We start from the raw sequence: 14133 nt of genomic DNA, 5'->3' as shown, positions 1-14133 counted from the left end.
TGTCTAGTTTTTGTAAAGTCTATCCATGAGGAAGTTTGTGTGGAAGGTTGGTTTCTTATGGGAGTGTCCAGTTTTGAGAGCTCATTCTTAATCTTTCCCTGTTTGTGCTAATAAGCGATGGTCACATAAATACCACCCTGTACCGGAAACCTACTGACCGCTACACTTACCTACATGCCTCCAGCTTCCATCCAGGACACACCACACGATCCATTGTCTACAGCCAAGCTCTAAGATATAACCGCATTTGCTCCAATCCCTCAGATAGAGACAAGCACCTACAAGATCTCTATCAAGCATTCTTAAAACTACAATACCCACCTGCTGAAGTGAAAAAACAGATTGACAGAGCCAGACGAGTACCCAGAAGTCACCTCCTACAAGACAGGGCCAACAAAGAAAATAACAGAACACCACTAGCTGTCACCTTCAGCCCCCAACTAAAACCTCTCCAGCGCATCATCAGAGATCTACAACCTATCCTGAAAGATGATCCTTTACTCTCACAGATCTTGGGAGACAGACCTGTCCTCGCTTACAGACAACCCCCCAACCTAAAGCAAATACTCACCAGCAACCACACATCACTGAACAAAAACACTGACCCAGGAACCTATCCTTGTAACAAAGCCCGATGCCAACTCTGTCCACATATCTATTCAAGTGACACCATCATAGGGCCTAATCACATCAGCTATACCATCAGGGGCTCGTTCACCTGCACATCTACCAATGTGATATATGCCATCATGTGCCAGCAATGCCCCTCTGCCATGTACATTGGCCAAACCGGACAGTCTCTACGCAAAAGAATTAATGGACACAAATCTGACATCAGGAACCAAAATACTCAAAAACCAGTGGGAGAACACTTTAACCTGTCTGGCCATTCTTTGACAGACCTGCGGGTGGCTATCTTAAAACAGGAAAACTTCAAAAACAGACTCCAACGAGAGACTGCTGAGCTGGAATTGATATGCAAACTAGACACAATCAACTCAGGGCTAAATAGGGATTGGGAATGGCTGAGCCATTACAAACATTGAATCTATCTCCCCTTGTAAGTATTCTCACACTTGCTTCTTATCAAACTGTCTGTACTGGGCTATCTTGATTATCACTTCAAAAGTTTTTTTTTTTTTTTTTTCTCCTCTCTTACTTAATTGGCCTCTCAGACTTGGTAAGACAACTCCCACCTGTTCATGCTCTCTGTATGTGTGTATATATATCTCCTCAATATATGTTTCACTCTATATGCATCCGAAGAAGTGGGTTGTAGCCCACGAAAGCTTATGCTCTAATAAATTTGTTAGTCTCTAAGGTGCCACAAGTACTCCTGTTATTTTTGAGGATACAGACTAACACGGCTGCTACTCTGAACACTTTCACTAGCTCTCATCTTACTAGTGCTCCACCTACTCCTGCCCTCTGTGGGTACGTACTTGGGGTGGCTTGCCCATGCGGCCACTCGCCGCTGCCCGTGCTACAGTGGCTACATTGCTATTTTTGGCATGCTGGCTTGATGAGAGCTAGCGTGAGCATGTCTGCGCAAGCTGGGAATCACACCACCAGCTCCAACTGTAGACGTAGCCTAAATTTAAACTAGATTGCCGTGGTAGATTGTTCTCCCTTTTTTCAATGTAAAGATTTGAGAGAAGGGGAAAAGTCTCATAAACAGGGAATTCTTTTAATAGAAGTTCCTTTATAGATCACTCTGTGAAAGCAGTTGGTAAGAAAAAGAAAAGGAATGTATAAAATAAAATACGTACAGATGTAGCTTTCTTGCAATTACATCCCATGTCCCAAGAATTCAGTGTAGTCTTTATTCAGCCTCGTTTCTTACAGCACTCTGTGCTTTGCATGGTAATTAGCTCCTTGTGTTATCAATGAGGTGATGCCCCTGGCTATTTCTTCAGTAATAACTGCTGTTATCCTCGGCTGCAGATCCTCACATCTTCCTGCCAGATTCTGTGTGTGCGTACAAATGTTTGTTGTTTTGGGGGGCTGCCCAAACTGAGAAATGAAGGTAATGGGAAAAGCATCAAAGAACTAAAAGAATCATGCCCACTGCCTTTGATAAGTAAACTAGAGTTGCCAGCACTTCATTGAGAGGTTCAGGGAGGCGAGTCTGTTGTGATAGATTTCAAAAAGCAATGATAGGCAAATGACTTCATCAAAGCTAGTATAAATAATAAGTTAGTAACAGCTCAGCAATTCAGCATGAAATAACACCCACAAACCTCACAACCCCCCCAAAAACAGAGTAATTAAAATGTACATTGCACAAATCTTTTGCTGTATGTACATTATCAAGAGGGAGAATTATATCGTTCAAATTATGGGCACTTTTTATATAAATTTATTCAGGCACAGGGTCATGTAGTAAACATTGAAATAATAGTAGAAGCAGAATGCAATTTAAAATGGGCAGATCTAGCCATGTAAATAGGTGAAAGTGTATAGTATTTACTGAATGTAAGTAATAGATGATTTTAAAAAAACTTTTAGTAAGGCAAAGTTACAATAAAACATTAACATACTACTTTGTATATTATTTATTCAGGATCAGATTAATATTCAGAGAACCCGTCTTAAGATTCTGGCCTGCTTGCTGGGGAGCCCTGCTCTTCTGCGTACACTAAAAAGAGTGACCAAATTTCTAAGTACCTATCCTCTTTTTGTCACTTCTCTTGTGTACATTCTTGGTGTGAAAGTTTTTCCATTACAAGACAGTTTATATTTTACCATACCACGATTCCATAGTCAGAGGGGTTACATTTTTGAAATAGTATGCAATACAAAGTCTAAATACTAACAATAAAAATTAATTGATTTGTCTTTCTGTTTAAAATGTAGATCCTCTACTGGAGCACATTAAGTAAGCAGGTCAGGGGATCTTTAGAAAGCTGGTGTTTTGCTATAAGATTAATCTCTTTAATAATTTACTCCCCAAACCATCTAAATCCTGGATACAACCACCATATTTGTAAGTATGTTCCTCTTTCCCTGCTAGCCCTCCAACAGATTGCCTCTTGATGCAAATTGTAGGTGGAATTTACCACCATGTAAAATTTTTATTAAAATATTGTTGCAAAGTTAAATTCATCATGCTGAGCTCAGAAACTTGTGGATGTCAGTGCCATTTTGCAAAGTGGAAAAAAATGTAATGCAGTGTGAACTTCTAGATACACTTGTATCAGCGGTGTTGTATGGTACTAATAGGGCAAGACCATGGGACAACAGTGTTCAGAAGATGAAGAGAAAAGGGGACACAGAAGATTTTTTTCAAATAATGTTTGCTTCTGTTTGCCTGGGCTTTGTGTTTCTATTTCATTATCACCTGTTGGAAGGCTATCAGATCACTTGGATCAAGATATAACTGTGGGGAGGAAAGGGTTTTTATTTTCTGCCTTGAAGTGTAATGGGCCAGGGGACAATATTTTTGGCTTAGTTCCATGGCAGTAGAAAGGACCAATCTGTTACCCGTGAATATTTTCAAATGTACTTGATTACACTTGGAGGAGAGAGATTTAATTTTAAAACACAAAACAGATACTTTCTGAATGGAGGTATAAGCAAATCTCATCTATTTACCTTTAGTGTTTTGATCTTAACCAATAATGCAGCATCTGGGGACATCATATTATGCAAGAAGATGACCTCTTATCCCTTCTTTTGTAAAGTGAGAGCAGATACGAATTGTAGTTTTTTGGTGGGGCAGCAGATTTGCTGCTCTGCAAACAAAGCATGTGCTATGCCAATAGGGCTTTGTGTGCTCAACTGTTAATGATGTTGGTGTGATGACTAAGCATAGAACAGGGTTTTTGGGGAAGGGGGAATCCATGGAGAGGAGAAAAATAAATCAGCTAATGAGGGGGAAGAAGAAAGTCCAAAGAATTTTGTGATTTTTCTTTGTGTGTGTTTTTTCTTGTTAGTGTTAACTTTATTAGCAGCGTCTTTTGTATTGTTACTCCAGTAACAGCAAAAGCAACATATTACATTCTTTGATTCATCTGTTGCAATGATGAGTTCAGAATAGGGCTATTTGCAATTGACTGTAGTTCCTTTTAACCGGTGATTTGTCAAATATGAATAATTCTTGAAAGGCGCTTTATGTTGCACCCCATTCTTCTTCTGTTGAAGTCAATGGCATAACTCCTATTGACTTTTAAGATGACAAAATGTATTACAGCAAAAGAGTTAAAGACAATTCATTTATTTAATAACCAAGGGCCATATTCAGCAAAAATTTTCAGGAGTGCTGACAATAAAAGACTCATGAGCTCCCATAACTTGGCATGAAATAACAGCCACAAAAAATTATGAAACATAAATTATTCTCTGCTTGTATATGGCTGCCTTAATTCTGACTTTGCTACCCCCTTAGACTTCCAGAGCATATGAATTCAAACCCTCCCTCCACTCTGCCAGGAAGCACACTATCATGATTATTGTATTAAGATCTGCACATAGCATGGTCTTCCGGGAGAACCATGTATTAACATACAGGAGTAGGGCAAACAGTATTTGGCTAACTATACCATGTAAGTATGAAAAGCATAAATTTTAAAAAGTGGCTAGTGGTTTTAGGTGCCTAAATTGAGACACTTTAGAGGGATCTGATTTTCACTTCAGAAGATCAGGCATGTATCTCAAATTGGACACCTGAACATTTAGGCATCCAGAATCACTAATCACCTTTAAAGATTTGGGCCAAAATTCCTATTTCACTTCAAAAGGAATTAATAACAACAATACAAATTTATTTTTTCTCCCACTGTTAAGAGTCAGGGCCAGATTCTCCCATCTGCTAAGTTCACTGTGTTCTGCATAAGCAGAAATCATTTCACCTAGTGGATTCTGCAGTGTAAAGTGAATTTAAATGTTTAGAGACTCTCCCCCGGAAAGTTCCCCCTGTTTAGCAGGAATCTCTAAGTCATGTAAAGCTGGCAGAGGCAGCTCGACTGCCTCCTACACCTGCTTCCCCACTCGTCCATGCTGCCTGCTTTAGCAGAATTGCACTGCACAGCATAAGGAAGGAAGAGGGTATGTTGAGGCAGAGATGGGAGCCATGGGGTTGGGTCAAGGGAGGGGATGGGGATAGCTGAGTGAGATTCCACTGCATCTCATTCTCTGCTGGTTTCAATGAATCTTAGGCACATGCTTAAAGTTAAACATGTACTTGAATGTTTTGCTGAATAGGGATGGGCTTAAGGACCTGTATACAGAGGTGGATTAGGGGTTTGTGGGGCCTTGGGCCAGAGCAAGTGGGAGGCCACTCCCCACCCCTTCTGTCTGCAGTTCCCCCCCTCCCTGCCTGGTGCTCCTGCCGGGGAGTGGGGTCAGGCGCTGGAGCTTCCCCCGCTCCCCGGCAGGAGCGCAGGGTGGGCAGAGCGGGACAAGCTCCCATGCCCTGACTCTGTGCTGGCAGGTGGAGTGGGGCAAGCCCCTGTGCCTCGATCCCGCTCCCCAGCAGGAGTGCCTGGTGGGCAGAGTGGGTTGGGGCATGCCCATTTTTCCAGGCCCCCCAAATTTGCCAGGGCCCCTGGGCATGGGCCCCATTAGCCCAGTGGCTAATCCGCCACTGCCTGTATAGGTAACTCCTCACAATGGTGAGTAAAGTGTTCACTATGGTTAAGTCTATGCTGCAGTGTAAGCCCAGGGTTCAAACTCAGGTTCAAGCCTAACCCCCTTTCCATCTACACACAAATTGTGCTTATCCAGGGCTCAGATCCAGGGTCCCAGTACCCCACAAGGGTGGAGGATCCCAGCCTGAGTCAAGCCGGGACCCATGGTTCAAGCCCTATTGCTTTGCAGTGTAGACTCAGCCCCACTGAACTCATACCCTGGGAGTCCGCCAAAAGTATCCCACAATCCCATGGTCTGACTTTCTTTGTCCTCTGGAAAGTCACGTTTGGTGGACAGTCAAGTTCTCACATTGTACCATGAACAAAGGGCTAAAACAACCACTTTTGAGGAGGGCACTAGAAAGTCTGGAATATGGATCGTTGCACTCGGGTCTGCATAATGCAGTGTAGACACTGGAGTCCCAGGTTGGGATCCACGGTTCAACAGTTCCTAACAAATGAGTGTAGATGCTCATGCCCTCGGTTACAAACCCAGGGTCTGCTAACTCAAGTTGAACTAACCGTGGGCTTACATTGCACTGTAGACATATCCTGAGTGGTCCTGTTAGACCTCTGATTTACCCATTGAACACAGCTCCAGTTTAAACACTTGATTCCATGATAGTTTCTATAGTCAATAATGGGCCTAATCCTATGGAAACAAAACTACCCTGGGCAACCAATGGAAGTTTTGCCTACAAAAAAAAGAGCCAGTCTGTTAATTTATTTACAATAAATTCTTACTAAATATATTAGGTCTGTGTATATACGGTAAATATTTTACCTATCTGTATAATATAAACTCAAAGTGAAATGAACCACACCTAAAGTAAATGTAACCAGAATCTTATAGATTAAATAAAAATATATTGTGGTCACTCATTTAAAGAATAAACATGTTTAAAAATTGTATTTTCATACAGATAAAAATTATTTCCTACTTTAACACACCACCAGTATTCTGATGCTAGAAACAATTGATATTGACTTGAAAATGTACCCAAGTCTTGAGTATATCTCACGTAGCCACATATCCTCAAACCGGCCATTTGTTATTTCTTACTTTAAAAGAATTTTTCTTTGTTTACAGGAGAGTGAAACAGGAGATAACAGCTGTATTGAAGAAATTTTGTGGGTAGGAACTCTTTAATTGTTCTGTTATTATTTCATTAAATTTACCCTAAAGAAGGAAAGAGAAAGTTTAGATAGTAGAATTCCTACTTTAGTACCTGTTTACTTTTTTAGATGTCACCTTTCTAGAAAACATGTAAAAACAACCTCTTGTGCACTGGATTTCACTGTTTCTGACTAACCATACATTCACCTGGCAGCAGGCAATGGGACTGTAATGTATAAGTACGTTTCAGGTTTACAAACCATGAAGTGTGTGTGTTACCATTAATCATGACTGTCAAAAAACTTAATTTGGGGGGTAAGGAGTATCCACAAGGGTCTTTTTCCACTTGATTTAATTAAAATCCATTGTATGGTTATGTTATTAATGACATTATGTCATTATGTCTATTATAAAATCACAACATACAATATTGGCAAAGTTATTTCCATATTTTGCCATCACTATATTTCTTTATCACTTTTATCACAATAATTTCTAGTTTGCATTCATGGAGTAAATTAATTCACTTCTGGACTCATCTAGGCTTGAATATACTTTAATACTGGATATTTTCTTAAGTAGGCAAACTTAAAAGCAGCGTGTGATTTTTCCATATATAATTAACTCCTATTTTATGGGTTCTCTTTTTAAAGTGGTCATCTAGTAATTTATATTTTCTCGAAAGCTGATATTGTACTGAATAAAGCACCAAGACAAATTAGACCAGATGGCATGCCAAAACCTCAGTAAAAACACCTTTATTTTAGTGTGTTTCTACCTCTTGAACATTGTATACACACTTCTTTTGGAACTGTTTAAGAATTACAGAATTACATATTATTTGGGTTAAAATTCTACAGTGCATGGTTAAAGACAATCCTTTCTCAAATAATTTATTAAGTACATCTTTTAATTCTCAGACTGGACAAATAATTTTTAGAAGATTGATTATGATGGATTTCTTATAACTGTATTGGCAGAGCTTTTACTTAGCTACCATTTATAGAGTAGGCTTTTCTGAGGATGAAATGCATATTACATAATTCTATAGCCTTGCTTTGTTACAAATTAGGTAGCAAATAAATCATAAACACTTTTTTACATTTTCAGTATGCACTGGGTGGTGGATGTCAGTCTAATTCACCCACGTTCGTAGGTTTTTTATGCAGGAAAATTAAAGAGAACAATTGCAGTTTTTAGTCTCACTCTTGTTTAGTTTTTAAGGAGAAGAGTATAGACAATATAATTGGTTTAGAAATATAGAGGAAGACATGGTCCCTTCCATAAGGAGCTACACAGACTTATAAGACAATAGAGTTGAGACACAAAGTACTGTGGATAATGAGGGATTGGAAGGTGCGGTATCAAAATGGTAAAGACAGCTTCTCTCTCTCTCTCTTCCGCCCCACTCCCTCCCCTTAATTTCACATTCCCCTGGAGAATTAGTGTTGAAAAGCTTCATAGTAAAATGTATTTTAAGGAGGAATTTGCTCACAAATTTTATTTCATTTTGGATTTAAGTGGGGAAAAATCCACCATAAGCAATTTCCCCCAAGATCTCTTGCTTCCTTCCCACAGGTCATGATGTTAGATGTAACTTCATCTTCCTCCAAAGAAGGGGTGCTTGGGAAAGAAAACACTTAAGGGCAAATTCAGTGCCCTGCCAGAGTAACCAGCTCAGGAGCTGGACAGATGCAGTCTGGAGTAATTTTCCTCTTTCCGGTCCTCAGAGCTAGTCCACAGAAGCCACTGCCACCCAAACAGAACTAGAATCTTGGACTCACCCATACACTGTCCCCTCCCTTTCTTTCACATTGGCATGCTGGGAGCCACTGTGAAGCTGAGCAATGCGAACATCACCTGCAGTGCCCACTGAAATCTTCTCATACATACACACACACACACACACACCCCGTTGGCACAGTGGAACTGCACCACTGCTGCTGCCAGGGGACCTTCTGCAGCTTGGAATCTAAGGCAGGATTTGCCTCTTAGCATGTGAAGAGAAAAACTAAAGTTCTCTGCTGTTTGATACTGCACATCGTAACATTCCTAAGCTGCAGGATTCATCTGCCCAAAACCACATTCCATAACCATCCTCATTTGAATAGGATCATCTACATATGGGAACCAAATGTAACTAATTTTTATTAAAAATGAAAAGACTATAAAATGACCATTGCTGATGTTGTCAGAACGACTCTATTGCAGCAAACAATTAGGGCTTAATATGCGCTAACGAGGAGTTTGTTTGCATACTGACTAATTAAAGGTTATTGAGAGGTTCTCTTGCTTTCATTTCTTCATCATTCTTATTTCTTCCTGAAGTTTCGACCCCTGAACCAAAGTCACCCCAGTGTAACCTAACAGACTTCAATAAAGTTACACTGGGCACCTTATCCTCAACCTTCTTGTGACGGTTCTCGGGGTATTCAGGACTGTGAGTCACCTTGTTACCCCCTTTGCCCCCAGCTAGAGGGAGTTTTTCTTGTGGTAGCTGGATGTCAGCTCCGTGACACTGCCAGTCCTTCAGCCACTCAAGCACTTTCCTCTGGGCTTATGCCAACCCTTCCTTCACCTTGCAGGTTAACAATCGGTGCACCTCAATCCCCAACCCCCCCTTGAATTGTTTCACAGTGATATCTAGTCCCTGACACTGGCTACTCACAGAAATTCCAGATCCTCTGCACCCAAAGGTGCAGTGTATATCAATTTACAATTTTTATCTCTAACCACCACTCCTGTAAACCACACAGCACTTGTGAGCACTGAAGATCAAACAAAAGTAGGTTTATTTAAGAAAGAATAAAGATTTAACTAGAAACAAGAGAGTGGTGGAAACAAGTGATTACAATGCAAAAAAAAAAAAAAAACCAACATAAAATGTGAACCTGAGTGACACACTTAATAGTTACCTTTCCTATGCAATAAAGTAGATTTTCCCCCAAAGGATCAATCTTTTGAAGAACTGTCTGGTTTCGGACAAACCAGGATTCAAGCATTCATGAATGTGCCTCCTGCCCCACCCAGGGCCAGCTTTAGGAACTGTGGGGCCCGATTCGAATACCCAGCAGCGGTCCAGGTCTTCGGCGGCACTTCGGCGGCGGGGGGTCCTTCCCTCGCTCTGGGTCTTCCATGGACCCCCCGCCGCCAAAATGCCGCTGAAGACCCGGAGCGAGTGAAGGACCCGCCCACCGCTGAAGTGCTGCCAAAGACCCGGACCGCCGCCGGGTAAGTAAAAAAAATTAAAAAGGCGCCTAAGGCATGGGGCCTTCTTAGGCGTGGGGCCCGATTCTGGGGAATCGGCCTAAAGCCGGCCCTGGCCCCACCGCTCCTCAAGGGGTTTCCTCAGTGAATGGAGTGTCCTTCCCCTCACTCTGTTACACTGAAAACAGTCTTTTGTTTCTATTCATAGATAGGGTGAATCCCTGTCTTGATGTAAAGTTTCTTTTTTACCTTTAAGTGGTTTTGACTGTCATTCCTGCTGATGGTTTCCCATTCAAAATCATTGTATTGCACAAGCTAAACACCGGCTAAACATCGGCCAGACAGGACAGTGTGACAACTCCCCCTTGCCCAAATAGGCCATTACTGAGACATCCTGATGACTAATCTTTACTTTTTACTCCAAGTCCATAAAGCCCATGTTCATTTGAATACATACATTATTCCTTAAATATTACCTGTACATACATCTCACAGTGGTTATGAATGTTGACAAGTTATGAGCTTTCTGTAGATCCCTTACAAATTACTCTTTATGGCTAAGTATCCTGCAAGACCTGTTTGGTGCAATGAGTTTGTCAGGTCTGAGGTGAGAGTTGTCTGCAACGATCAGGGACCCCTTTGCCAAGCAATCTCTGTGTCACGCTTCTTCATCCCATTTACTAAATTTTCAGCCCGCCTACTCAGGCATAAGGACCCTGAAACACAGTGTTTAGGCGATAAATAGAGAGTCCTGAACCCTGAGCAGGCATGCTGGAAATTCAGTAAATAAACTGAAATTGATTTGAGTTGAGGAGATGAAACAACCAAAATAAACAAAAGCTGCACAGCTCAAAAGGCAAACTTCTCAACTACTCTTCATGGATGTCTAGTTGGCAGCACAAGCTCAATATAGCTAAAACAGAGCCTCCCCCCAAGCCCTTGCCTCACACCTCCTTTCTCAACCATTGTGGACAATATCATTATTCCGCTTGTCACTCAGGCCCATAACCTAGGCATCATCTTCAGCTCAGACCTCTCTCTCAGTTTTCATACCCAGGCAGTATCTAAATCTTGCAGATTCTTTCTGCATAACCTCTCTAAGACACAGCCTTTCCTATCCATCCCCACAGCTAAAACGCTCATCATCTTGCATCTTGATTACTGCAACCTCCATTCTTCTGGCATTGACAAGTGCAGTCTTGTTCCACTCCTATCCATTCAGAATGCTGCTGCAGCAACAAAGGGCATTTTCATAGCCTCTCACTTTGCCCATGTCAGCCCTTTCTATGCATTCCTCCACTGGCTCCCCTTCTCCATTGTATCAAACATAAGCTAGTTGTCTTCACTTTCAATAATGATATGTATGTATATCAATATCTTTCTAAACAGAGCGGGAGAGAGAAAGAGATTATAAATATTCACTTTGTAATTTACCAGAATCCTAACTTTATCAGCTACTTTCCACCAAAGCCTTTCATTATACTGGACAGACAAATCAGATATAGCATTGATTTCTTGGATTTCAGAAACAGTATTTTTTTTAAGCAATGCTGTTTCAATACTTTGTTTGAGCCCACATAATACAGCAAAGATTTACCTTCTTTCAGAACAGGGACAGCTCCTGTGCAGATGAATAGGGATGGAAGAAAGCTCAAGGAGCAACAGTCCTTGTGCTCCCCTGAGTATAACAGCTGCTTCTGGCTAGCCACCCGACAGGAGTGGTTGGGAGGTGGAGCCACAGTCCGGTCTCCCTTCTTGTGCAGGCCAGCAGTAGCGGGAAGGACGTGCTGCAGCTGCAGCCCATTAAGGAATGTAGCACCCCATCAAGAGGGGTCCCCTACTATACCTGGAGTTGGAGAAATCATTCTTCCTTCTTGAGGCACAGTACCTCCCAGAGCTTCTATTAGGGGGCAGCATTCCTTACCCTGCCCTGTTGATGGGTCAGTGCTTTGCAGTATGAACTGAGCTTTTAGTTTGCACTGACAGTGCCCAAGACTAGTAAACCTTGTGCTGTCTTGAATTTTTGACTATACATATGCAAGGTGGGATGTGGTGGTTAAAGTTTGAAATTATTTTATATGTTTTATCCAAACCTATGAGATCTCCATAGAGTTTGTAATTCCACAAATCAGACTGCACAGCAATTTAGGAAGTCTGTACCTGAATGCCACAAAAATGGTGCACAACTGCAGGGATTCACGTGGGTATTTAAATTGCCACAGGGACCCCTTTAGAGGTTCAAAGTAATGCAAAGACTTCTGCTGAGATTATAAACCCTCAAGGGACATCTAAGATCTGCAGGAATCCTAGTCCTGATCTTACTTCATCCACCAATTTACATCAGCTGCATCAAATTATAATGACTGTACCAGAAGCATCATGTTTTCACCCACAGGGAGGCTATACAAACATTTGAGTCTACAGCTAGGGAAAGCTAGGGAAACTTCAAGCCTTCTTAGAGCATTGTAGTTATGGAAAGCAAATGTTTGCCAGTTTGTACATTCTAAGTGAAGGGCAACGTTTTAAAAAACACAAGAAAAAGCATGGAAAACCATAGTTAAGGATATGTGCAGAATCTTAACTCTGTCCCTCCGTGTCCTTAACCACACTACCTCAGAACTCCCTGCAACCATCCTGCAAGGTTTCTCAGCATAAACCATGGGCTGTCCAAGCGAGAGTCATAGTATCCCTTTGATTGATTTTGATTAGTCTGTGTTGTACTGTGCATTTCGTAATGAGTGCTGGGATTTTGGGTAAAAGTGTATTTTGCTGTAGCATCTGCTTAAAATTGGAGTAATAGTAGTGAATCAGACCCTACATCTCCATTAATTTTACTGTTGTAACCCACATCTGATATATTGGAAACTGGAGTTTGTTATTGAGTTGAAGAATGTGAGCTGAGGTTGGTCTGGCTGTTAATGTAGACTTAACTGGTGACTTCCTGGATTTTTAGTGTTTTTGCTGAAAGGAAAAACATTTATGAAATCTTAACTCTAACTTGACAAAAAAATTGTTGTGACTCAGACTTTGTCTAAACCTAAAACTTAGGTTGACCTAGCTACATCGCTCAGAGCTGTGAAAAATGTCATAGAATCATAGAACTGGAAGGGACCTTGAGAGGTAATCTAGTCCAGTCCCCTGCATCATGGCAGGACTAAGTATTATCTAGACCATCCCTGACAGGTGTTTGTCTAACCTGCTCTTAAAAATCCCCAATGATGGAGATTCCACAACCTCCCTAGGCAATTTATTCCAGTGCTTAGCCACTCTGACAGGAAGTTTTTCCTAATGTCCAACCTAAACCTCCCTTGCTGCAATTTAAGCCCATTGCTTCTTGTCCTATCCTCAGAGATTAAGAAGAACAATTTTTCTCCCTCCTCCTTGTAACAACCTTTTATGTACTTGAAAACTGTTATGTCCCCTCTCAGTCTTCTCTTCTCCAGACTAAACAAACCCAATTTTTTAAATCTTCCCTCATAGGGTCACGCTTTTCTAGACCTTTAATCATTTTTGTTGCTCTTCTTTGGACTTTCTCCAATTTGTCCACATCTTTCCTGAAATGTGGCACCCAGAACTGGACACAATTCTCCAGTTGAAGCCTGATCAGTGCAGAGTACAGCAGAAGAATTACTTCTCGTGTCTTGGTTACAATACTCCTAATACATCCCAGAAATATGGTTGCTTTTTTTGCAACAGCGTTACACTGTTGACTCATATTTCTTGCGATCCACTATGACCCCAGCTCCCTTTCCACAGTACTCCTTCCTAGGCAGTCATTTCCCATTTTGTATGTGTGCAACTGATTGTTCCTTCCTAAGTGGAGTACTTTGCATTTGTCCTTATTGAATTTCATCCTATTTACTTCAGACCATTTCTCCAGTTTGTCCAGATCATTTTGAATTTTAATCCTATGCTCCAAAGCACTTGGAACCCCTCCCAGCTTGGTATCATCTGCAAACTTTATAAGTGTCATGCCCTGTGACATAGTTAGGTCGACCTAATCGCCACTGTAGACGCAACTAGGTCGGCAGAAGGATTCTTCCATCTTACTGCTGAGCAGGGGCATATAGGGGATGGGAGGCAGTAGGGAGTGCTTGGCAGGGTATGAAGGAAGTAGGGAGACAGCAGAGGGTTGATAGGCAGGAGAGGGTGATGGGAATAAGGAAGTCTTTGGATAAGAGG

General features: G+C 41.4%; 1 protein-coding gene across 1 annotated transcript in view; it reads left to right on the top strand.

Annotated features, from left to right (window-relative positions):
- The window catches only part of AFF3 (ALF transcription elongation factor 3), a 403834-nt gene that overhangs the window by 151491 nt on the left and 238210 nt on the right, over positions 1 to 14133 (top strand). Inside the window, exon 5 of the mRNA XM_065423495.1 lies at positions 6718 to 6762. Within this exon, the coding sequence (XP_065279567.1) occupies positions 6718 to 6762 (45 nt within the window). The remainder of the gene's footprint in view (positions 1 to 6717; positions 6763 to 14133) is intronic.

Source organism: Emys orbicularis, chromosome 1 (assembly GCF_028017835.1).
Source record: "Emys orbicularis isolate rEmyOrb1 chromosome 1, rEmyOrb1.hap1, whole genome shotgun sequence".
NCBI classification, from domain to species: domain Eukaryota; kingdom Metazoa; phylum Chordata; order Testudines; family Emydidae; genus Emys; species Emys orbicularis.
This window is presented reverse-complemented; position numbering and strand designations above follow the sequence as displayed.